This window comes from Leptodactylus fuscus, chromosome 1 (assembly GCF_031893055.1).
Source record: "Leptodactylus fuscus isolate aLepFus1 chromosome 1, aLepFus1.hap2, whole genome shotgun sequence".
In the NCBI taxonomy this organism is placed as follows: Eukaryota; Metazoa; Chordata; class Amphibia; order Anura; family Leptodactylidae; genus Leptodactylus; species Leptodactylus fuscus.
Genome location: NC_134265.1, coordinates 199,886,974 through 199,913,470, shown reverse-complemented (window position 1 = coordinate 199,913,470; position 26,497 = coordinate 199,886,974). Strand labels below are relative to the sequence as shown.

The window sequence follows — 26,497 nt, the reverse complement described above, 5'->3', positions numbered from 1 at the left end:
TTTATCTGCTGCGCCAAAGAATTTAGTTCCATTTGCGCCATACATGTAGAATTGGAGAACCCACATATTAGATCAGGATTTAGGCACAATACTCAATTCAGTACTCGATACAGACCTTAGCTTAGAAAATGTGGTATTATTATTATTGTTTAAATAGCACCATTAATTCCATGGTGCTTTACATTATTATATTAATTCCATGGTGCTTTACATTATTATATTAATTCCATGGTGCTTTACATTATTATATTAATTCCATGGTGCTTTACATTTGGAGATTTAAATACAGTACACAAAATATACAAACAAATATAATACTAACAATGACCGACTGGCACAGTGGGATAGAGGGCCTTGCCCTCAAGGGCTTACAATCTATGAGTGCATGCACACGGAGTAACGCTCCACTCATTCAGACACGTATATATGTGTCAGAGTGACAGCTGTAAAACAGAATCCCATTGATTTCAATGGGTGTCGGTCTTACGTGCGCTACACATTGAAATCAATGGGTTTAAAAGCCTCCTATTGATTTTAATGTGTAGCGCGCTTAAGACGGAACCTATTGAACTCAATGGGATTCTGCTTTACAGCGCAGCTTCTTTATACGAGTTTTGTGGCAAAAACAGCTCCAAAAAACTCCATGTGGATGCACCCTTATGTATCCTGGTAAGGGCTCGTTCACATCTGCGCCCTGGTCTCCAGGTTTCCATTTTCTGCTCGAAACTGGACAGGAGACGAAAACCTGCAGTCATTTTTAAAACCCAATCATTTGAATGGGTTTGAAAAGTGTCCAGCCGTGAGTGCCGGTGAGCGTTTTGTATTCTCTCCGCGGCAAAACCGTTTGTTTTTTTTAACCAGACACAAAGTCGGACATGCAGGACTTTGTGTCCAGTTAAAAAAAAAAAAACGGTTTTGCAGCGGAGAGCACAAAACACTCACAGCCGGACACGGTCTGCCGGGTTTCTGTCTTCTGCCAACCTGGAAATGGAGATCGGGCGCTGGTGTGAACCCAAAATTAGGAGTTCCAGAGTATGGGGGATGCATCATTTTATTCAGCAAGTTAATAGCAGGGATGTATGTTGTGATAAATTTAGACGACACATGGAGTCATAAATTTGTCAGACCGTGTCAAGAAATGAGCCAAGCTAACATAAACTAAAATGACACTAGTATAGATGCTTGTTGGCCATAGTGTGCAGATACTATTACAGATAGGTAATAGCTACACCTCTGTAATCCACCTGCAGTTTTAACTTTGAAGTTCACACTGCCATTAATCAAGTCTGTTTGTCTGATCTGAAATCATCTGAATATACCCTAAGGCTAAGGTCCCACATTGCGGGCCGCAGCGAAAAAGCGCTGTGGGAAAAACTGCAGTGGCAATGATCACGGTTTTTCCCACAGTGCTTTTCACAGAAAAGATTCCTGCTTCAATTATGCCTATTGGAAACCGCTGGTATTTCTATAGGTATAATTGACATACTGCAATTTTGAAAACCACAACGGTTTTGGAAATCAGAGTGGCCCCTGCTCATATCTTCCAACTATGTGTGGATGGGATTCCACAAGGTGTATAAACTATATTCAAATGACCATGTCTGTTTTAATGGCTGTGCATCCATTTTGCACCCATTCTGTAAACTCTATATGATGGCTGAGTGTCAACAGTTTTGCATCCGTTTTGACAGCATTTAGGCTAAGGCCCCGCGTAGCAAAACGTACCAAAAAAAATGCGGAAAAACCACATTGGAAACACATCGTTCTTTTTTTCCACAGCATTTAATTTTCACAGTTTTCCTCTGCAGACTTTCTGCCCTTATTATACCTATACAGAAAACGCCAGCGTTTCTGCAGGTATAAATGACACGCTTCGATTTTCAAAAACGCAAGTGTTTTTTGGAAATGCAGCTTTTCCAATGATGATTTTTTTCCTGCAATGTGTGAATAGGATTAGCCAGAAAAATGCAGCATTTTTTACCACAGTGTATATTCACTGGCAATGAGGCTGTGTTTTCATAATGTTATGTTTCACCCTTAAAAAAAGAACAGTCGGCTTCCATGTGGTTATAGTCTTCAAATAGCACAAAAATAGAACATGCTAGTTTTTTTTTTTGTTTTTTTTTATAGCCCTCTAAAAAATGCGAGTCACATGGCACAGCTAAGGACCAAACACCAAAACCAAAAAAAGACAAGACATACACACAGTGTAAGAATTGTTCCCAATCACTATACTTAAGCTGTGTGTGCAGTAAAACAAATGCATGGAAAAAAACAGGGCAGGGGACATTCAAAAGGAGGAACATGAGGAATCATGCATGCGAATACTAACAATAAGAATGTGGTTGGCAACAGCAACACTAATTGGTGGAATCACCAGTAGAAATAGGATTGTTGTGTTTACTAAGAATGAAGATGAAGTTTTTGATTATTTAACTCACCTCAGTCATAAGACGACACTACATTCGACGATGATGGGATCTTAGGCCAGGCTTCTGTGTATTCCTGCTTTTCCTCCAATATAACATATGTTAATTAATGCAGGGCCTTCCTGGCCAGTCATCCATGTCTCCTAACATTGTTCACTGAGACAGATCTCTGGTAGTGATATGGAAACTGCTGAGAAATCTGTTTCTCCTAGTCAGAGCAGTCTTCTCTCTCCTAGTAGTGGCAGGGTATGTGGTACTACTACTGGTGTTATGTTTCACATAAAAGCAGGGAAGATGATGATGACGTTGCCAATAATGATTCTATTGCAGAGAGGACTTGGCAACCGGGTCAGGGTGACATCAGATTAAACGGATGGTGTCAATAATGATAGAGATTATTCCAGTTTTTGCACAGGCCTAACATCCAATCATCTGATCGGTTGTCATAGCAGCCTATTGCCATAGACAGCGTGTAACAATAGTCAAGAGATTTTACTATTCGCTGCAATACATTAGTATGTAGTATAGTATACATTATAAAAGTATGAGTGATCAGACCCCTAGGGTTCAAGGTCCCTAGGGGGTCTGAAAATAAAAGTACCGTATTTTAAATGAGGGTGCGTCTTATAGTCCGAATGTGGACTATAAGGGAGGGTGGAGGAGCGGAATTGCAGCATAGCCACGCTGCTGCCACTGCTAGATTCCAGTAGGACAGAGTGTAGCGATGCGGCAGGCCCTGGCACCTGTGTCAGCGTCTAAAACTCTCCCCGGCATCCGTCGTTCTATTACAGCGGTTTCCGGGTCTGTAATGACGGCCGATCTGTTTTCCGCTATACGCTAATGCCCGCAATTAGAATGCATTCTAATTGCGGACATAAAAACTTATCACCCCCCCCCCCCTTCCCCCCCAAAGTGTAAAATACCCCCCAGGGCCGGTCCCCACCAGCCCCATGCCTGTAAAGTTGCAGGACGGCTCCTGCGTGGTGATATCGTAGGAGCCGACCTGTTCTGGTGACAGCCGGGAGCCTACTGAAGGCTCCCAGGCCTATCACTGCTATATTACTATTGCGGCTGGTCCATGACCATCCGCAATAGTAATGTAGAGAATCTCCCATAGACGGCAATACACTTCTATTGCTGTCTATGGGACTTGCAATCAAATGACTGCAGGCTCAGGGCTAATAGTAAAAAAAAAAAAAAAAAAAAAAAAAAAAAAGCTTTAAAAAGATAAAATAAAGAAAAGTTCTAAATCACCTCCCTTCCCTACAATACATATAAAAGTAGAAAATTACTGTGAAACACATACACATTAGGAATCCCTGTAGGAATCCCTGTGTCTGAAAATGCCTGGTCTACTAATATTTTTCCTGTACGGTGAACGTCAAAATCAAAAGTGCTAAACATGCCAGGTTTTTTTCACCGTTTTGCCTCTGATTTAAATAAAAGGTGATCTAAGCCATAGACATTCCCCAAAAATGGTATAACTAAAAACTACATCTGACCCCGCAAAAAAAATGCTCTATGCGTCCCCTTACAGCTGCAGGGTCACCTGTCAATGTGACCTTACAGCTGTTGCAAAACTACAACTCCCATATATTAAATATTGTACCATTTTGTGCTTCAAAATGTTTCTTATCTATTTTCCTCCTATAAAACCTAGGTGAGTCTTATAGTCCAGAGCGTCTTATAGTCCGAAAAATACGGTGTCATTAAATTTTAATTACGGTGTAATTAAATTAAAATATAAAAATAAATAAACAAAAGTTAACAATCACTTTAGAGATCCCTGTGCTCAAAAATGCCTGAACTATTAAAATCCTATTAATATTATAAATGTGAAAGTTTGTGGGTTTGTGTGTTTGGATGTTTGCATGTTCGGATGTTTGTTCCTCAATCACGGAAAAACCGCTCCACCAATTTGGCTGAAATTTTCCACAAACATAGTTAATACACCCGATTAAACAATAGGCTACTTTTCGTCACAATAGCGCACATACGTTTGTGCCAGGACCCCCACAAAACCCAAACTCACACCACCATCTCTGCAATCTCACACACTTTGGACCATAGCAAGCCACAAAATTCATATTGCCCTCTACAGCCTCGCCCCTAACCCCACACAATCTCATATACATATACTTTACCACTTTGCCCCTCACCTTACCGATACTCCAGGAGGCTCTCTTTAACGCTCCGGAGCAGCCATGTTTGCCGATCCCCCAACGCTCTGACAATCCGCGACACCGCCCACCCATGTCAATACCCCTAGGCGGTCTAATAAATGCAAAAAAAAAAGTTTTAAAAAAGTAAAAAAAATATAAAAAAATAAATAAAAAGGATTAAAAATTCAAATCACCCCCCTTTCCCTAGAACACATATAAAAGTAGTTAAAAACTGTGAAACACATACATATTAGGTATCCCCACGTCTGAAATCGCCCGCTCTACAAAGCTATACAAATATTTTTCCTTTTCAATAAACGCAGTAGTGGGAAAAATGGTCAAAAGTGCTAAACCACCATTTTTTCACTGTTTTGATACTGATAATTTGAATAAAAAGTGATCAAAGCAATAACATTTCCCGAAAATGGTAGAACTACAAAGTACACCCGGTCCCGCAAAAAAAGACGCCCTATACATCCCCGTACACGCACATATAAAAAAGTTACAGCTGTCGGAATATGGCGACTTTTCAAAAAATAATTTTTTAACAGTTTTGGATTTTTTTTAAGGGGTCAAAATGTAAATAAAACCATATAAATTTGGTATCCCCGGAATCGTAACAAAACACAGAATACAGGGGACATGTCATTTTGGTTGCACAGTGAACGCCGTAAAACCAAAGCCCGTAAGAAAGTCGCAGAAATGCATTTTTTTCTTCAAATCCACCCCATTCTGACTTTTTTCCCTGCTTCCCAGTACATTATATAGAATAAATAATGGTGGCATCATGAAGAAAAATTTGTCCCAGGAAAAATTAAGACCTCATATGGCTCTGGGAGCGGAGAAATAAAAAAGTTATGGGGTTTAGAAGGAGGGGAGTCAAAAACGAAAATCAAAAAATGCCATCGGCGGGAAAGGGTTAACTTCAAATACTTCTGTCCCAAAGTCACTATGTAAAGTTTATACCAACACCGTATATATAGCAGCTCAAATACAAATTAACTTCAACACAAAAGTCTCATGTGCTCTCAGAATTATAGCAAAAACACTATACAAACTTACATTTCATATCCCATCCCTTATACACAGTACGAAAACCTTACCCGCGCCTCTATATACCCACTTCTACAATCACCGCAGACAAAGTCGCGGGTACCAGCTAGTATTAAAATATTTATCCCATACAGTGAACGGTGTGGCGAAAAAAATCTAAATGGCTGTTTTGGTTTTTTTATATCTTTTTGCCTCCTATAAAAATGTAATAAAAAGTGATCAAACTATCAGACCATCCCCAAAATGGTAGCAATAAATATGCCATCTTGCCCTGTATAAAAATACACCTTACCCTGCTCCATACACACAAATATAAAATAAAATGTTACTGGTTTAAAGCTAAATATGTCCGATGGCTAAAGTGACTATTTTTGGGAGGGTTTTTGCTATTTCAATGTGGTTAAGGGGTTAATGAACCTTATTAGGTGTCAGTTGAGTCCTAAAGAAAGGAGTTAATTACACAGACAGATCTCTCAGCCTGGGTTAGGAGAGAAGGCATATATATCTGAGGAGTCACTGCTGAAATCCTGAACAAGTGCAAGTATAACAAGTTGCTATAACATTGTGACTGTGTTTGACAGGCCTGAGATAAACTCAGCCTAGTCCAAATAGTCAAGGACTATTCTTACTTTAGTTGGTGCCTGGACAAGGCTAGGATTGTCAGTGAGAAATACTTATAGATGGATTGATGCTTATAGAGTGGTTAAATGCTCTATACCAGGGGTGCCCAATACGTCGATCGCGATCTACTGGTAGATCGCAAAGGACGCATGGGTCGATCACGGGATGCAGGGATCCCCAGTGTCTGCTTGTTCACAGTGCAGGCTGAGAGTCATCTCCGGACACTGGCAGGCTGGGGCTGCCGCAGTCCCAGCCTGCCAGTGTCCAGAGATAACTCTCAGCCTGCGCTGTGAAGAAGCAGACAGCGGGGATCCCTGGCAGCCACAGAACGCCGCTGTCTCCTGCTGTCACGATCCGCCTGGCCCCGCCCACATGCCCCGCTCCGCCCACAAGCCAGCCCGATCACACCCATAGGCCTGCCTGGCCCCGCCCACAGGTCCACCCCGGCCCCGCCCTAGTAGATCTTTTGCCTTGGTCAGCTAATAAAGTAGCTCACACGCTGAAAAAGTGTGAGCACCCCTGCTCTATACCTTCCACTACATCACTTTCTACACAGAAAACTTCTTTAAGGCTAAGGCCCCACAGGTCGGAACCACAGCGCTTTACAACCACGGCGTGAACGCATTGCGGTTCTTCCTGCAGTGCTTTGAACAGAAGGTTTGAGGACTTTCTGTTACAATTATATCTATGGGAAAGCCACCGGCGTTTCCTTAGATATAATTGACATGCTGCAATTTTCAAAACCGCAGCGTGTCCGCGTTGCGATTTATTATTTTTTTTTTCTGCAAAGAGGGCATGGGGTTCACATGAATCCAATCTACTTTGCAAATACTGTAAACCGCCGCGACGGCCAAATCACAGCATTTCCGGCCTGCGGGGTCCCATCAGCAAAATCATGCTGATAGAGCCCCACATATGCATGTATAGCCTTTAAAAGACTATTCAGGCACTGTAAATGTTATATTAAACTACCCCCCCCCCCCCCCGTTTTAAAATAGAACCCTAAAAAAGAATATGATCTACTTAAGCATCGTGCACGGTGGGCAGGCATTCAGGGTGTGTCTTCTTCATCCACGCCTCTTCTTCCTCCGATGTCCTCCGGTCCCGTCCTCCTCCGGCGCTCACGAACTGACACTGATATAAAAAAATGGCCTGGGCGCATGCGCAGTAGCATGCAGCTTCTACTACAGCTACTGCGCAGGCGCCCAGGCCATTTTTTTTATATCAGTGTCCCCTCCATCTCTGCCCTCAGTTTCCTGTCCCTCCATCTCTGCCCTCAGTTTCCTGTCCCTCCATCTCTGCCCCCAGTTTCATGTCCCCACAATCTCTGCCCTCAGATTCATGCCCACTCCATCTCTGCCCCCAGATTCATGTCCCCTCCATCTCTGCCCTCAGTTTCCTGTCCCTCCATCTCTGCCCCCAGTTTCATGTCCCCACAATCTCTGCCCTCAGATTCATGCCCACTCCATCTCTGCCCCCAGATTCATGTCCCCACATCTCTGCCCCCAGATTCATGTCCCCTCCATCTCTGCCCCCAGATTCATGTCCCCTCCATCTCTGCCCTCAGTTTCCTGTCCCTCCATCTCTGCCCCCAGATTCCTGTCCCTCCATCTCTGCCCCCAGATTCCTGTCCACTCCATCTCTGCCCCCAGATTCATGTCCACTCCATCTCTGCCCCCAGATTCATGTCCCCACATCTCTGCCCCCAGATTCATGTCCCCTCCATCTCTGCCCTCAGTTTCCTGTCCCTCCATCTCTGCCCCCAGATTCCTGTCCCTCCATCTCTGCCCCCAGATTCCTGTCCACTCCATCTCTGCCCCCAGATTCATGTCCACTCCATCTCTGCCCCCAGATTCATGTCCACTCCATCTCTGCCCCCAGATTCATGTCCACTCCATCTCTGCCCCCAGATTCATGTCCCCTCCATCTCTGCCCCAGATTCATGTCCCCTCCATCTCTGCCCCCAGATTCATGTCCCCTCCATCTCTGCCCCCAGATTCATGTCCCCTCCATCTCTGCCCCCAGATTCATGTCCCCTCCATCTCTGCCCCCAGATTCATGTCCCCTCCATCTCTGCCCCCAGTGTCATGCCGTCCTCTCCTGCATCTGCACCCAGTTTCACGTTCCACCTCAGTACACATTAAACTTACCTTCTCCTCCGCTCTCTCGCCACTCTCTGCGCGCCTCTCTCTCTCTCGCTGACACAGTTGTAGACGTGATGTCACGTCATCACATCGCGTCTACACTGCCAGTAGCAGCGGCGGTGAAGCAAAGAGCTGAGCTGTGTCAGCTCCTTGCTTCAGCCACGTATATCTTCAACTCAGATCTGTGTCCTCTGGACGCAGATGAGTTGCAATAGGACATACAATGACTGCTGCGGGCGCCAGCACACGGTGGCGGGCCAAAAACCGGGCCCCCCCATTTTTCAATTTGGCCGGGCCCCTGACGCCAGTAGCAGTAGTACTGGCCTATCGGCGGCCCTGTGGGCACCTGAACAGAAAAGTGACCTTAATATTTAGTAGATCCTCCTTTTGCCTCTAGTCGCTTCCTGTAGCTTTTAATCAGTTCCTGGATCCTGGATGAAGGTATTTTGGACCATTCCTCTTTACAAAACAATTCGCGTTCAGTTCAGTTTGATGGTCGCCGAGCATCGACAGCCCGCTTCAAATCCCATCTTGCATTCAAGGCTTGAGAAAGCACTATTGACAGCGCGAAACGGCTGTTGCCTCTACACGCCTATATGTGCACTTTCTTCCTTCCACCAGGATGGTTTTAATATCGTGACCTAATAAAGGACGTTGCTTTAAAGAAAATTCGTCTGAGTGGTGAGTGCCCCCCTTTCCTTCTATTTTTGAAAAGATGTTCAGTGATATTCAGGTCTGGGGACTGGGATGGCCATTCCAGAACATTGTAATTTTTCATCTGCATGAATGCCTGAGTCGATTTGGAGCGGTGTTTTGGATCATTGTCTTGCTGAAATATCCATCCCCGGCGTAACTTCAACTTCGTCACTGATTCTTGAACATTATTCTCAAGAATCTGCTGATACTGAGTGGAATCCATGCAACCCTCAACTTTAACAAGATTCCCGGTGCCGGCATTGGCCACACAGCCCCAAAACATGATGGAACCTCCACCAAATTTTACAGTGGTGTTTTTCTTGGAATGCTGTTTTTTTTTGGATGCCATGCATAACGCCTTTTTGTATAACCAAACAACTCAATCTTTGTTTCATCAGTCCACAGGACCTTCTTCCAAAATGAAGCTGGCTTGTCCAAATGTGCTTTTTCATACCTCAGGCAACTCTATTTGTGGCGTACGTGCAGAAACGGCTTCTTTCTCATCACTCTCCCATACAGCTTCTCCTTGTGCAAAGTGCGCTGTATTGTTGACCAATGCACAGTGACACCATCTGCAGCCAGTTGATGCTGCAGCTCTTTGGAGGTGGTCTGTGGATTGTCCTTGACTGTTCTCACCATTCTTCTTCTCTGCCTTTCTGATATTTTTCTTGGCCTGCCACTTCTGGGCTTACAAGAACTGTCCCTGTGGTCTTCCATTTACTTACTATGTTCCTCACAGTGGAAACTGACAGGTTAAATCTCTGAAACAACTTTTTGTATCCTTCCCCTGAACAACTATGTTGAACAATCTTTGTTTTCAGATCATTTGAGAGCGGGCTGTCCATGCTCGGCGACCATCAAACTCTATCACTAGGAAAAGTCATTTTTAACTAATCACACCTTTGCATAGCCTTTAGAAAGTCTATTCCACACCTACCTATAGTATGTAGATTGCCTCAGTGATTTCTGAATAAGTCCGTTTTTATTCATATGCTAATTAGACTGGTGCACGATAGATCGTGCACACCTCTCCTATTGTTTTCTATGGGAGACTGCTGCTGCTGATGACTCAGCTTCCTGTTTGCTTCACACACATAGAAGATAATAGGAGAGAGGAGGCTGCTGGGAACTTCCTGGCTGGAAGCTCATTAGCATATCAATAAAAACGGACTTATTCAGAGACCACTGAGGCAATCTACATACGAAAGGTAGGTGTGAAATAGCATTTCTAAAGGCTATGCAAGCATGTGATTAGTTAAAAATGACTTTTCCCAGTGATAGAGCCCCTTTAACTGAACTTGTATTGTTTTGTAAAGAGGAATGGTCCAAAATACCTTCATCCAGGAACTGATTAAAAGCTACAGGAAGCGACTAGAGGCAAAAGGAGGATCTACTAAATATTAATGTCACTTTTCTGTTGAGGTGCCCATACTTTTGCACCGGTCAAATTTTGGTTTAATGCATATTGCACATTTTCTGTTAGTACAATAAACCTCATTTCAATCCTGAAATATTACTGTGTCCATCAGTTATTAGATATATCAAACTAAAATGGCTGGTGCAAACACCAAAATATTTAGAACTAAAAATGATTAAGATTAATAGGGGTGCCCAAACTTTTTCATAGGACTGTATATGCGATCTAGGGAAAGGGGGGGGGGATCACAATGTACCTTTTTTTTTTTTTTTTTTTTTTGTATGTTTTTGTAGAATGGGAGGAAATCCACTCAAACATGGGGAAAACATACAAACTCCTTGCAGATGTTGTTCCTGGTGACATTCAAACCCAGGACACCAGCGCCACTGTGTTGCCCCTAACTTTTAGGTTTTCTTTAAAAAAAATTTATGTTTGGAAAAACTTTTAAAAAATGCATTTCAGTCTGTGGCAGGTTTCTTATGTAAATATCGAAGCAAGGCTTCATTAGCTACAATACTATGGCAGCGCTGACAGCCTTCAGAAGACACCAGGCTGCCATGATAACGGGACGCCTCCCGCGGGGGAGGCTATCCTGTTACAGTGAAGCAAACACAAAGTAAAAGTAACCACTCAGATGCCGTGGTCGCATTTTGACCATGGCATCTGAGTGGTTAAATGCCCGTGATCAGAGTCTTCGGTATACTATAGTGCCAACTGCTTCAATCCCCCGCGGGGACAGAAAAAAGTAAAAATAAAAAAGTTTAAAATAAATTAGAAATAAATAAAGCCCCAAAAATCCCTTTTTCCCCATATAAAATGTTTTATTATGTAAAATACAGAAAGATAGAAAAAAACATTACATATTTGGTATCACCGCGTCCGTAATAACCTTAACAATTAAACTAAAACAACTAAAACATTATTTAACCCGAACGGCGAATGTTATAAAAAAACTGAGAAAACCACACAAAATGATTATTCACCACCTTTCCCTTACAAAATTTTCAATAAAAAGTAATCAAATGGTTAGATGAAAACCAAAATTGTACCAATAAAAAGCAGAGGTCATCCCGCAAAAAATAAGCCCTCAACCAGCTCTGTCTAGTGAAAAATAAAAATGTTATGCCTTTCAGAAGATGGCGATGCAAAAATAATTGATTTTTTTTCCCTGAATTGAATTTTATTCTGCACAAATAGCAACGCATTAAAAAAATCATATAAATGATGTATCGCCGTAACCGTACCGACCCGCAGAATAAAGGTTACATGTTACTTATGCTGTACGCTGCACGGGAAAAAAAATGCTAAAAAGTAATGCCAGAATTGATGTTTCCTTATACATCCCACCCAGAAAGAGTTAATAAAATGTAGTCAATAAGTTACAGGCACCCCAAAATGGTGGCATTGAAAAGCACATCTAATACCGCAAACACCAAGCCCTCATATGGCCACATTGCAATGTGAAGACAAAAACCCCAAAAGTCGCCAAATCATTAGGACATAAGTGGCTGCGACTAGAAGGAAATGTATAATCTGTGCGAGTATTTTCAGGGGACACCCCATATTTAGAGCTTATGAGAGAGAAGACACCAGCGCTGATCCCCCAGAATGCTCCTCTTCCCCGTCCGTGTCATAGGAGCTAGTGGGAAAATAGAATGGAATTTGGTGACCCAATTTACTCCGCACAGCTTACATATTGACTTCTGGATTACTAATGCTCACTACATCACTTGATAAATTCTTTGAGGGGTGCGGTTTTCAAAATGGGGTCACTTTCTAGAGGTTTCCACTGTTTTGACTCCTCAAGGGCTTTGTAAATGTGACAGGGTTCCTGAAACTGAACACAGCCAGATCTGCCCTCTAAAAGCTCCTTGGCGCACCTTCCCTTCTGCGTCTCACTGTGCGTCCATATATTAGTTTACACCCACAAGTGGGGTACTATGGTAGTCCTGGGAACTTGCATAACAAATTGTGGGGGGCGTTTTCTCCTTTAACCCCTTGTGAATGTGCAAATTCTAGGGCTAAACGAAAATATTAGTAATATCAAATTTGAAAATTTCACCTCCATTTTGTCTTAATTCCTGTTAAGCACTTATAGGGTTAAAATACTAGGTCTATGTTTTGGCTTATTTAAGGGGTGCAGTTTTGAAAATGGGGTGATTTATGGGGGGTTTTAATACAAGGGTCTTTCAAAACCCCTTCATAACTGGATTAGTCCCTTAAAAAATGGGTTTTGGAAATTTCTTGAACATTTTGAATATTGTTGATTCACTTGTAAACCTTCTAATGTCCGTAAAAAATAAAAGTATGACTAAAGTTTGATGCCGACATAAAGCAGAGATCTGGGACATGAGATTTATGATATAATTTTGGCGGTCTGACTATCTGTATGCAATGCACATCATTTCAAACTTTATAAAATGCATATTTTGCTAAATTTCCACCAAATTTCCTATTTTTTCATAATTAAACACAAAACATATCAACCAAAATTTACTACTAACATGAAGTACAATGTGTTACGAAAAAACAATCTCAAAATCACTTTGGTACGTTAAAGCATTCCAAAGTTATTGCCACATAAAGTGACACATGTCAGTTTTGAAAAATCGAGCTTGGTCAGGAAGTCAAAAAGTGCCATTGGTGGGAAGGGGTTAAAAACCCATTGAAATGAAAAAGTGACCACCGGGAAGCCATTCCCTATCCAGTTTCCCTGGGGAATAGGACGGAGACTCTGTGGGTGGACACGGGCGCAAATGTGAACGTCCCCTCACACACGGAGACTTATTTATCTATTTGAGGGTACGCCCGGTCCCCGCTTTAGGAAATCTGGTGGGTTTCCGCCTTCTGCCCCGAGAAACCGTACAGGAGACGGAAACCTGGCAGTCATTTTTCAACCCATTCACTTGAATGGGTTTGCAAAGAGACCACCTGTGTGTCTTCTACCGCTCTGAAGTGAAAGTTTTTTTTTAAACGAACACAAAGTTGGACATGCAGAACTTTGGGTCCAGTTAAAAAAAAAAAAAAAACAGTTTCGCCGCAGAAGACACACATGGACGGTCAACTTTTCTAACAAAAAAAACGGTACTAATAGAAAAAGCCTATACATCCCATGTGCCACAGCAAGTATAGCCCTGACTGAGCAGCTGTGGGTTGTCATACAAACACTGTATACATCCCGGGACCTTCCAATCCTGTAGGGAACACAGCACAAGCTCCACAGCCAAATCAGCATGACTCCTGTAAATTAAAAAAACCTCCACAGCTCACAGGGGAGCCACTGACTAACCAGCATTAACATGTGACCAGCTTGCCGCTTGTTCTGAACATTCCTTTAATTAAGACACAAAACGCGGCATTTCTCCTTCCAACCGCATCTCCCGACGTCTCGCTGTCCGCTGAGGAGTGGAAAATTCATGACATTTTCTCTCTTCAGCCATTACTAATTTAGGCAAAGGGCACACTGCCCATCGCTATTAATACCGCCAGCATGACCGTGATGTGCCTCAGACAGGTGGCGGCCACGTTACGCCTGCGTACACACCAGCACTTCTGGCCCTTCACTCATTGGACGCCGCTTTTTTTTTTGTCTGACTGACGTAAGCAGAGACGCAATATAAATACAGGTAGCCCGGGAAATTTCTGAATGAAATAGTAGTAGGTGTTTGAGGAGAACTGGTGTCTCTTCAAGATGCGGCGCATTATCATCGGCATTGGCGGGTAAGGCGCTACTTTTGTCTTGTGTTATGGTTGTTGAATGTCTTCGTATCTGAATTACTGCAATTGGGGCGGGTTTAGTATTTTTATTGCCGCAAAGAGTAGCTACCAATTTCCGTGTAATTAAAGTTAGTAAAATAATTGTAGAGTAGTGTATGTAGGGTTTATTCTGGCCATGCCAAGAGGTGCAGCAGCAGCAGTGTCCTTAGTGGAGCTTGGGCTCGGTAGCTGAGCTGCAGATGTATGGGCGCCTGACATGGCGGGAGATTTGAACCGCTGCCCGGCTGTTGGCTAGTGGCGCGCGCGACCAGAGGTTCTATCGTTGGTCTTGAACTTCCCGCCATAATAGTGAATAAGCTTCTTGTATATACCTATTGTGTATATAGTATATACCTTATCTCTTAAAACTCGAATGTTTATTGTGGAGTCTACAGGTATAATAGGATTACCCTACAGAGCAATGCAAACTGCCTGGCATTCCCCTTATCTGTCTTGTTTACCTAAATGGCGCCATCGTATTCCACAGTGTATTACAGGAAAGTATCCATGGTTAAAGATGAACTGCAGTCAGTGCAAATAGAACATTGTTGTATCTGAATTGTTGTTGAATGTGCTGTATAACATGGCATTATTGCACTTGTGATGGATTGTCCCCTTTAGATCAGTAGGATATATAGTCTGATGTGTTACTGGGGTTTACAGAAGTGGGGACAATCCAGAATGGATTTCTATAATGGACTGGTCTAAAATGATGTTAAATAGAAATACCGCTTACATGTGGTGTGTTTTTGTATCATTAGTTTGGTATATTGTGTTTCTATCCTATCTCATTGCTAATGCTGTGCCTCACTGTATTCATGGCACAGTCAATGATGTCCCCTAGATATCTGGAGCTGACATTTTTGTAGTTTTGGCCAGACAGTTTCATCAGAGTTAGAGCTACACACTGTGTTTGGAAGTTTTTTGTGTGTAGCTTTCTAGCTGTACTAGACTGAAATATTAAAAAAAAAAAAACAAAAAAAAAAAAAAACCCTTTAAAAGATATCAGTTATGAAAAAATTGCTGTCTGCATCCTACAGTTGCTAATGCCCGTTGCACTCATCCAATGTCCATTAGTAGTAGTGTGAACCGATACTTATTGTCTCTTACAATGAGAAGTTATACAACTTTCCAATGTGCTTTCTATATCTATTCCTCTTCTAGAGCTCTATGCGTATCACTTACTTCCAGTGAATAAAGGTCAGCCTGTGGCCTTGTGATGGATACACCTGATGTGTCCATCCCCTAACCTTGGTCTGATGTTTCCCCACTGGAAGTGAACTATGATCTAGATAACCATAGTGATACAAGGATTCACTGGGGTCTCACTCTTCACCCCAGTGATCGTGACGTAACCCATTAGTGACTGATAGATATTCTACATCTATCACCAGTGGACCATATTCCAGTACAATTGTCTCCTGAAGTCAGAAGTGGGGACTTGCAGTCAGGTACCTGCTACCTTCTCCCAGGATTGCCAAACTACAAATCCTGGACGTTGAGCCCTTAAGATGCTGCAGCCAACAGTGATCATTATGTTGAGGGAGGGGGATCCTTCCTGTAGGCAACTGTACTTTAAAAAAGTGATATAAATTGGGTATTTATCTAAAACTTGATTACTTACGGCTGGTTCTAGGCTGTCTGGGTCTACTGAAAATTGTCCTGCAAGGAGATTTATATATATATATATATATATATCTATATCTGCTTTCACTCACATGCAGATTACTTTGTCAAAACGACCTCTCTTCTCTGATCTCTAAAGTATTAAAGGGGCTCTATCATTGGGAAATTTTTTTTTTTTTTTTTCTTTTTTTTTTTCTTTCACTAAGTACATACTTGCATAGCCTTATTAAAGGTTATTTCACACCTACCTTTTGTATGTAAATCACTTCAGTAGTTTTTGAATAAGCCAGTTTTTATTCCTATGCTAATTTAACCTCCAGCGTGCTGCTGTTGATGACTCATCTCTCCCTGCTCACACGCACATGGAGAATAGCAGAGGGTACACAATGAGAACTTCCTGTGCTGGCTGGAGGCTATTTAGCATATGAATATAAACTGTCCCTTTCAAAAACCATGACGAGGCAATTGGCATACAAAAGGTACATGTAGAATAGCCTTTCTAAAGGGTATGCAAGTATTTGCTTAGTTAAAAATGGCTTTTCCCAATGATAGAGCCCCCTTTAAGTAGTTCTATATTTTCAAGATGTGACTTAAGACTGATTTAATCTGGTTGTGGTGACATGTTGCACATTACTTCTCTCTTCAGTGTAACGAATGGTGGTAAAACCACTCTGACAAAAAGGCTTGTTGGTGTACTTCCAAATTGTTGTGTGATCCATCAAGATGACTTCTTTAAGGTAGGTATAACCTCTACATATTTCCACAACTACCTCTAGCAATTCTTGTCTGATTCTCATTGTGCTACCTTAAGCATTTCTATAAAGCTCATCTCCTCATGTTGGAGATGCAATATTTCTATCTAGTTTTGTTTGCTTCAGCTGCACTGTTTGCAGCATTTTTATTGCTCACTATGTTTCAGCTGCCAGATCAGATAGAAGTTGGTGAAGATGGCTTTAAACAATGGGATGGTAAGAACTGTTTTCGCTGTAGATGCAGTAATGTATATTAAGTATCTTTTTTTTTTTTTTTTTTCATATATATCTATATTGGTACCATTCTGTTTTTTTTTCTAATTCTGTTTTATTTACACTTGCAGTGATCACTTCCATTGATATGGAATCAATGGTGAATACAGTAACTGCCTGGGTTGAGAATCCTGACAAGTTTGCACGATCACATGGAATTGCACCATCGCATTCTTCTGAGTTGGATGAAAATGTGTACATACTGATATTGGAAGGCTTCTTGCTGTATAATCACAAGTAATGATCTAATCTATTCCATTCTCAGTAGTGAATTGTAGGCCTTAAAGCAAAAACTTACCCACACATATTCAGCTGTTGCTATTGGAATGCTTTAGTGTGAATAACTTGCCTTTATTGTGTATGTCTCTGGTAGCTTTGGTGAAAAACTTGGATATCATGCAAATGAAGCAGGTGGTGAACTGGGGTCAGCCTTCAGCCCCAGGAGCATTACTGATGGTGCACAAATAGTGTGGTGTCATAGTAGTGGAAGAAAATGGGAATCTGCATGGCAAGAACAGTGTTCCAGGGAGCTGAAGGCCCACCACAGTACACAAGCTGCTTCATCTTCAGTACATAAAACTGTTTTTCCACCAAATCTACGAAAGTGACAGGTATAACAGGCATTGTGTATATCGCTGTTTAACCTTCTCTGTAACACATTGATAATTACAGCTCAATATGAGGCTGAATAATAACGGCTGATAAGCCATATGTGTTGTGGAGGAAACTCTTCCTAGTGCTAATGTCTCTCCCCCACCCCCAGTTCAGTTACGCTTTAACTAATGTCCTGAAAGACTTTGGAGCTTTGTGATGTATGTGTGGGTGGTGGGTGTCTTTTTTTTTTTTTTTTTGTTTTTGTTTTTTTTTTTTGTTTTTTTTCTTTCTTTCCTATGGTTATTTCTACTTGCACAGCAGCAGGAGTTCTTAAGTCTCTTACTTCCTATCTTACAGGTTGCTAGCTAACCTGTGCTCAGAACGTTACTACTTGAGCATTCCATATGATGAGTGCAAGAGGAGGCGCAGGTTAGTCGTGGTGTCTTTCAGTATTTTTCCTGTGAATTGAGTTGTATTCTCTAAGCCTCATAAAATGCATGTATTAATGTAAATTTACATGACAGCACCCTGCGAGGACTACCCATACCTCACAGGAAAGAAATAAAGTTTCCACCCCAGTTCAGTTTTCCAGTCATCCTGGACAGTTGACCCACACCCAAGGCTGAGAGTAGATACCAAATAGTGGGGCATAACTAGTCTTGTGACACTGCCTGATAACCAAACTGTTCTGTGGTCCTTTTGCACTGTCAGAACAGAGTCTGGCAGCAGACGCTCCAGTGCCTGGGGCTCTCTTTAGGGCTGCTGGTGGCGTTCTAGGTGATGGATGGCAGTTCTTCTTAGACCTCTGCTAAGGTGCAGTACCTCCAGACTCCTTAAGATGCTACTTCTGGCAGCAGCTGATGTATCTTCTGGTTTATGATGGCACTTCCTGTGGCAGCTTGCAACATTGTTTGGCTCCAGAAACTTGCTTCCTGGAACAAGCTGAAGGTGGGCATAGCTGCTGCTGTCAATGTCAGAAGAGCATTGACTCTGGAGAAAACCTCAGATCATCCACTCATTATTTTGTGGGTTCCAGCTTACGCTCCTGTCTAGATGAATGAAATGTTCAGGGTAATCTTAAACCGAAAACCCTTAAACAAACTTCTGACCTGCAAAAGTTTAGGATGGAGACAGTGTCCTCTACAATCCAATGTTTTTGTTTTTACTTCAGGGTTTTCTAATAGCATCCCTTGATTTGGAGGGTGCATATTACCACATCCCCATTCCTGCATCATCCCAGAGATGCCTAAGGCTAGCAGTCTGGATAGATGGCTCTTGGGTCCATATCCAGTATCGGGCTCTTCCATTTGAGGTCTCTCGTACACTCAGGATCTTTACTAAGGTTGTAGCAGAGTTGATGACTTGCCTCAGAGCCATACCTGGAGGATTTTCTCCTGGTATCCTTTTCCTATCAGGAGTTGGTAGTTCATTGAGGTGTTCTCTGTATAACCTCTAGCAGAAAAAAAAAGTTTCATGCCATAGCCCCTCTTTAGGGTCTTCAAGTTTAGTCTCAAACAGAATTTCACTTAACAGTAAGTGTTTATCCTGAAGCTCATGACTGCACCCCTATTGCCGCGGAGAGGGTGTGGTTGTAAGAAAAGTAAAGGAAAACTTACTGCTGAGTGTAATTCTGGTTTTCTTCAGTAGACTTCTTTTAACATGCTATGCTATAGAAAAAACTGCATTATAATGATGTTTTTGAAACCCCATTGAGGGTAGGCTTGCATTGTTGATCACCGGGAAAATGCTGGCAGCAATTCTATAAATATTTTTATTTTTTTTTATTTTTTTTTTTTTAAATCCCCTACCCTCCATATAGTGGCAGAAACTACACTATTCCAGATCCACCGGGTTTATTTGATGGTCATGTCTGGCCAATGTATCTGAAACACAAACAAGAGATGGAAGAGAGTGGTGTGAGTGTAGGTATGTATTAGTTTTGAAACTGCTCAATGCAAACTGCTGTTATGTACTGTATGTGCTGTTGTGTGTGGGTGTTTTTTTTGTTTGTTTTAAAATAAATGTACTAACTTTATTTTATCCTGCAGCCAGGTCAGCTGCAGGATGTTTGCTATGGAAATGCCAAATTGGACCCACCCTATGTGGCCTTAACCAAACTGATTTACCATAGTTCATTTCTGCTCTATGTTTACTGATGAAACTTATTTACACTTGAGACTAGTAAATTGTCTTTCCTGTGTGGAGGTCTCTATGGAACCAAGCTCTTTCAAAATCCTCATCATGCTGGAGTAAAGAACTGAAATACACTAACATGATCTCATGGTGTAGTCCATAATGGTGCTCTATTCCCACAGCTGAAGCTCCATTTAGATTTCCAGAAATATAGCCCAAATCTAGTAATGTGCATTTAGACAGTGTTTGTTTACAAAGTTTTTGGAGCAGGGAAAAGCTCTTTGTCATGACTGGATCTGATACTATTTCTATTTTATTCTTTGGCTGAATTTGTACAGCTAACAAGGAGCTTTTTATTACATCTGAGTATATTTGTCTCTTTAGTGACTTGCTATGTTGTCACCTGTGTAAACATTGCATCAGTTGTACTTTGTCTAAAGATTGTTTTTGTTATCTTTGTAGTGTCTATAGATGGCATTCTCTCAAAGGATGAAGTATTTACCATGGTATATACAGATATCCAGAACAGGTTCTTGAATACTTCCTAGGTAAGTCTAAGGTGACTTGTGTAGTCTAACCTTCCAACAAACTGCACAAATCATGGTGAAGGCAATACTCCTTTCACCACTTATCTGTAGCGCAAAGTTGTATTTACTCTAAAATCTTTGCTGACTTCCATCTTGGTCCCTGAACTTGCTGCAGACTCATGTATGAAATGACATTCTTCCATTGTCTATGGGAGCAGGAGTTTAGTGAGTGGGGATACAGGCAGAGAGGCTTGTTCTGCTAAGGGCTCGTTCACATCTGCGCCTGGTCTCCGTACATACAGGTTTCCGTTTCCTGCACAAAACAGAGCAGAAGACTGAAAGCTACAGGACTCTTTCATACCCATTCATTTGAATGGGTTTGAAAGATGTCGTTTTTTTTTTTTTTTTGTAGATTGTGAGCCCCACATAGAGCTCACAATGTACATTTTTCCCTGTCAGTATGTCTTTTTTGGAACATGGGATGGAAATCCATGCAAACACGGGGAGAACATACAAACTCCTTTGCAGATGGTTTTTTTGCCCTTGGTGGGATTTGAACACCAGGACCCAGCGCTGCAAGGCTGCAGTGCTAACCACTGAGCCACCGTGTGGCCCCAGGTTTGAAAGATGTCTGGCCATGAGTGCCGGTGAGCGTTTTATGCTCTCCGCCACAAAACTTTTTTTTTTTTTTTTTTACCGGACACAGTCGGACATGCAGTACTCTGTGTCCGGTTTAAAAAAAAACTGATTTCGCAGCGGAGAGCATAAAACGCTCACCGGCGCTCACGGCCGGACCCGGTCTGACAGCTTTCCATCTTCTGCATGCAGAAGACGGAAAACGGAGTCTGGGCGCTAGTGTGAACCCAGTGTAACTAGTGAGTTTGTCTTGATCCAAGTGTTTTATTCACATGATGATCTGCCCTTCTCTTTCCTACTTAAATTGCCAAGATGCAGAAGGATGTAATCTACGGTCAATTCCACTTGTGGTCAATGGGGAAACGCTGTGGCAGCTGCTCTCCACCTCCTAGATCAGGGACATCTGTGAGCTGGAGCCTGCAGAGAGGGAAATCAGAATATAGCATATCAACCCAGCTGTACACATGGGTTAAGTACTTGACCTGTTTTATTCCCCTTGTGAACTGGTTCCTTTGTTTGCCAGTTATGCAAATGAGCTCTTAGGAGCAACTGCAAAGCCCCTATTGCACTAAGGACCTCACTTACATATTGGCAAAAAAAAAGCTATCTCAGCGGGAAATGTGGACATGTTGGTGTTGCCTGTAACTGGATAATTTGTGTGGTTTATATAACCAATATTTTCTTATTGCAGGACATGGCAACTCAAGAACTTCTACTGCAACCTCCTCTTCCACTGTTTGCTCTACAAATCTAAAGCCTGTTGTATGCAACAACGGAGGATTTTGTGTATATATTTTTTTTAACTTATTCAGTTTTACTGTAAACTTATTGTGAAAAGTTCACTTTTATATTGAGGTGCTCATCTGTTTTGTTAACTATTTACTGTTTTATACACTTGTACAATATATCAAATAATGAATATAATCTACATGCTGTTCTGTCGTACTTTTAATTCATAAAACGTGAGCCGTACAGACTTGCTTATTCTGTAGGTACGTTCTTAAGACTTTCCAAAAAAAAAGACCCTGAAAGTGTTCCTCCCCCCCCCCCCCCCCCTCCCATCACAAATGTGCACTAATACACTGTGTATAGGGGGGGTTTCTGACACACATCCAGTGCTAGATATTGGGGCAGGGGGTGATGAAACAATTCTACCTTTAAACTGCCCAGTCCTTCCACTCTTTAAAAAAAAAAAAAAAGTACTTCAAAGGAGCCAAGGCCACTCTTCAACCCTGTCCCCCCACCGAACAAAACAGATTCTTCCCAAAATGGTATAAATAAAAACATCTGGTCCTGCATAGTTACAGATATCAGAATATGGAGATTCCCAAGTAAAAATCTTCTACATTTGATAAAATAGAATCTAAACTATATAAATTTAGTAGTGCTGACCTACAGAATTTAGGTAACATTTTAGCCATACACTGAAACCCATTAAAACAAAATCCATATATTCATAATCCAGTACATCCTGGCAAAACAAAGCAACCACACTCTGGATGTAAAAACTCAATGGACGGTACGGAAGTGGAACTTCCAACACTTATATCCCTTCAAGTGCTACAAGGCATAGCCCAGTGTGTGTACATGGCCTCTGCTCATGAAGTAACTGGGTTTAAAAGAAGAAATGTCATTAGATACCCATTTTGGTCCTCCTATTGGCAGGTAAGCTCTTCATTTCACCACTGGTGGCACTGAGAAAAACCAACGGTGCTCCTGGACTGGTATTGGGTTCAAGTGTTGTTGCACTACATGATCTTACCCTCGCTGCTAATGCATGAGCAAGAATTATGCCTGCAATCTAAACTTTTCACTAAGTATCTCCTCGTGTAGATGTCTCAAGGAAGAAAATGCTCTAGCATAGCCAGACTGTGCTAATTGTGATCAAGTCTTATCAGATGATTATAGAGAGAGTCTGTCAATCCTGAAATACTGCTAAAGATGAATCACCAGTACAAATTGAAAACAATACTTTTAATAGTTTAAATCCAATTTGTCAAAAGGTATGTGGTTTCCTCCCCCCCCCCCCCCCCCCATCTAAAGTTTCTCATGGCCATAGTTCTAAACATAGGAAGGTTGATTCTCCCTCTTATGCATATACACTCCAGTTCAGAGGATGAAAGTTCATGTGATGACTCCTCAGGAGTCCCTATCTTTTTTTCCATAAAGGCAAAACTAACAAGTTATTAAAAGGTGTGAATGACACTTTAGAATCATCTAAGGATGTGGAGGACCGTTCAATAAAAGACCTTATTTTCCCTAAGCGTGAAGGGAAAGAATTTGAGAAAACTGCTTGAAAGAAACCTCACTAAGTACCTTATCCAGGTGCTAGATTTAAGTTTTTAGTAATGATTCTTCACTTGCATTATCAGATATCCTGTGTGATGCTCATATAGAAGCCGTAAAGTATTCTGAAGCTTGGGTAGTAATTAGAGATGAGCAAACGGCGTTCAATCGAATTGATATTCGATTGAATATCAGGCTGTTCGAGGTATTCAATTACAATCGAATCCCACGAGGCAAACGCACTTGTGGTATTCGTTCATCTATGGACGAGCACTGTGAGCAGAGGGAGGGGGCGTTCCTCCCTGCTCACACTCTACAGCGTGATAGGCGCTGCTGTGGAGAAGGACGTTCCTGACTGACTGTCAGAAACGCCCTTCTGACTGTAAAGCGCTACAGTACCGGGAGCCGATAATGCGCTGAATTCAGCACTCTGTCAGCTTTCCAGCAGTATATGGAACTGCCTGTGCCCAATCTGATGAAATGTCCTCTTTAAGTCAACATCCTCCAGAGGCTCAAATGGTGGATCACAAAGTGCTGATAGGACCATGCCCAGGTCCCACTGATACACAGAAGTGGTCACCGAGGGCCTATCCTGATAGCTCCTTTGAGAAAACCACTCACCAGAAAGTGTTGAGATAAATGCCTCCCCAGACAGCTGGACAAAACGGCAACCTGCACCTACAGGGTGGCAGGAGATAGCCCTTTGTCTAGATCGTCCTGAAGAAAATCCAGGATCACCCCCACTGGGGGATCGGCAGGATCCATGCCATGGTCCAGAGCCCAAGATTTGAAGATATTACCAATCTTGAGGTAATTTTTATTGGTAGTCTCTGCCCTGGCACAGGCGAGAGTCTTCAGAATGGCCTCTGACAGTCCTCTATCCTCCATAGGGACTGGTCAACCTCCAGGCTGTCAGCTTGAATCTCCTCAGATCCTAGCACTTCTGAGCTCCTTAGGTAACCCTGTTCTGGGATGGGAAGCCTCCAGTATGTGCCTTGACTCATGCATATGAATTGGGCAAACCAAGTCCTCTTTGACCAGAGTGGAATTATGGCAATCCCCGGGACTTGGTCCTGTCTCTGGTATCATGAAATTGGACGGAACATGTATGCCAGCCCGGACCTCAAAGGGATGGACAGGGCATCCACAGCCAAGGGATTGTCCTCTTGGTACAGTGAGCAGAACTTCTCCATCTTGGCGTTGAGTCGAGTTGCCATGAGATTCACTTCTGGGAGACCCTGTCACAGGATGATCTATTGAAGCACCTCTGGATTGAGGGATCATGCACCTGGTATGGTAGAACCTCGACTCAACTGATCCGCTATAAAGTTCAGAGAGCCGCTGATGTGAACTGCGTATAAATGGGTCAGACCTAGGGTTGAGCGATCAGGAATGTTTGGATTCCGATCGGAGATCGAGTAAATTTCACGATCGAAATTCCGATCCCGATCTTATCCGGCGGGATCGAGGTTGGAGGTTATTTCCCATAATGCTTGGCTACTGGCCAAGCATTGTGGGGAAAAGCTATAGTATCAGATGAGCGAGTACTATTCGAAACTCCCGTTTCGAATAGCACGTACCCATACGAATGAATGGAAGTGGCAGACTTTGCTGGCGTCCGGCCGCTTAACCCCCCTGCAAGCCGGCTGCGTCCATTCAGTCCTATGAATTTACCGCAGCCTGCCACTCTTCTGCTTTGTCCCTGTTTTACCGTATTCTCAATTCTGCTACATCTGAGATCGCTGCTGGTTCCATTCGTCTCGCTCCTCTTCTGTTAGATAAGCTGGGAGAAGGGGCTTGTGGCTTAGGAGAGTGTGGGCATGGAGATGTGTGTGCATCACTCACGTCTCCCAGTACCCGCCCACACTCTCCTAAGCCACAACAAGCCCCGCCTACTCCCATCATCTCTAACACTAGCCTAAGGAGGTGGGGACACGCACGGTGCTCTGAAGGCATGTCAATGAGAGAGGACTGGACCGGCAAGAACGGGGAGCAGCAGCAGATCTGTGCAGGTAAGTGGACACCAGGGGGGCTAAGTAGCCAGGGGATTTTTTTTTAATCACTACACAACGTGGAGGCCAAAAATTGAAACAAAATCCGATCTTCGATTATTAAAAAAAAATCCCATTGACTTGCATTGGGATCGGGTTCGAATGGAAAATGATCGGAAATCGGATTTTAAAAACAATCCTGAAATTTCAAGATCGGCTCAACCCTAGCCCATGTGAAAATCAAACTGGTCACAGATAGAGACCTGGTTCTTCCTCGCTTGTTCAGATACATTACAGTGGTCATACTGTCTGAATAAATCTTAACAGCTCTCCCCTTGAGAAAAAGGGGGGGAGGGGTGAAGCAATGCCAGGTAAAAAGCCTTGAGTTCTTTCCAATTGGGTGCTGTTTCCACCTCTTGTTTACTCCATCGATCTTAACCTTCCATCTTTCAGGTGTATCCACCATCTGGGGGAAAGATGGGTACTGGGAGAAAGGCAGATCTTCTGGTCGAAATCCTGCGGAGACTGGTTCCAGGCACTCAATACCTCCATTTGGAGGGGACGCAAATGCCATCAAGCCAAAGGGATCGCTATGGCCAAGGATTACATTAGGCCGAGGACTCTCATAGCGGTTCTGATGGATACACACTGTGTTTTAAACAGAAAACTGGGCGGCTGCTATTATCTTTAGTCACAGTGGTTAGCACTGCAGCCTTGCAGCGCTGGAGTCCTAAGTTCAAATCCTGCCAAGGGCAACATCTGCAAGGAGTTTGTATGTTCTCCCCGTGTTTGCGTGGATTTCCTCCGGGTACTCCGGTTTCCTCCCACACACCAAAGACATACTGATAGGGAATGTAGATTGTGAGCCCTCTGTGGGACAGTGACTGACAATATCTGTAAAGCGCTGCGGAATATGATGATGCTATATAAGTAAGCATAATGAATAAATAAAGAAATCTTTAGCTTCCTTGGAACAGTCAGAAAGAGATCTTCAGCTTTCTGAGTCTAGGAGGAATCCCAGGATCTTTCTCTGGGTGGCATAACCTCCAATTTCTCCCAATTTATTAGCCTCCCAAACCTCCGAAGGAAGGATAAAGCCATTTGAAGATACTGCAGAAGAACTGGTATAGACTGGGCTTTTATGAACCAGTCGTTGAGGTAGGGAACAACAAACAGGCCTTGACGCCGCAGGCAGCAGCGACTGGATCCATGACCTTAGGTGAAAATGTGGGGGGCGGAAGAGAAGTCGAACGGCATACTAGTAATGCTCCCTGTGACCGGAAAAACTTGGACAACAATTCTGAGGACTTTTCTGTGGGGCTGATAAAATTGGTACATGCATAGCGTCCTTTAAATCCAGGATAACCTCGAACGCTTTGCTTGGAAAAAAGAAGTCACAGA

The 26,497-nt window shown here is 42.7% G+C and overlaps 2 protein-coding genes across 2 annotated transcripts in view; one reads left to right on the top strand and one right to left on the bottom strand.

Moving 5' to 3' along the window:
- The window catches only part of MATK (megakaryocyte-associated tyrosine kinase), a 210,144-nt gene that overhangs the window by 179,993 nt on the left and 3,654 nt on the right, over positions 1-26,497 (bottom strand). The gene's annotated exons all lie outside the window — the stretch shown is intronic.
- On the top strand, positions 14,135-21,743 carry NMRK2 (nicotinamide riboside kinase 2). The gene is made up of 8 exons (XM_075281814.1): positions 14,135-14,242; positions 16,551-16,641; positions 16,824-16,872; positions 17,001-17,166; positions 17,881-17,952; positions 19,343-19,449; positions 20,119-20,204; positions 21,511-21,743. The coding sequence occupies exons 1-7, from the start codon at positions 14,214-14,216 to the stop codon at positions 20,202-20,204; spliced, it is 600 nt and encodes a 199-aa protein (XP_075137915.1). The 5' UTR covers positions 14,135-14,213; the 3' UTR covers positions 21,511-21,743.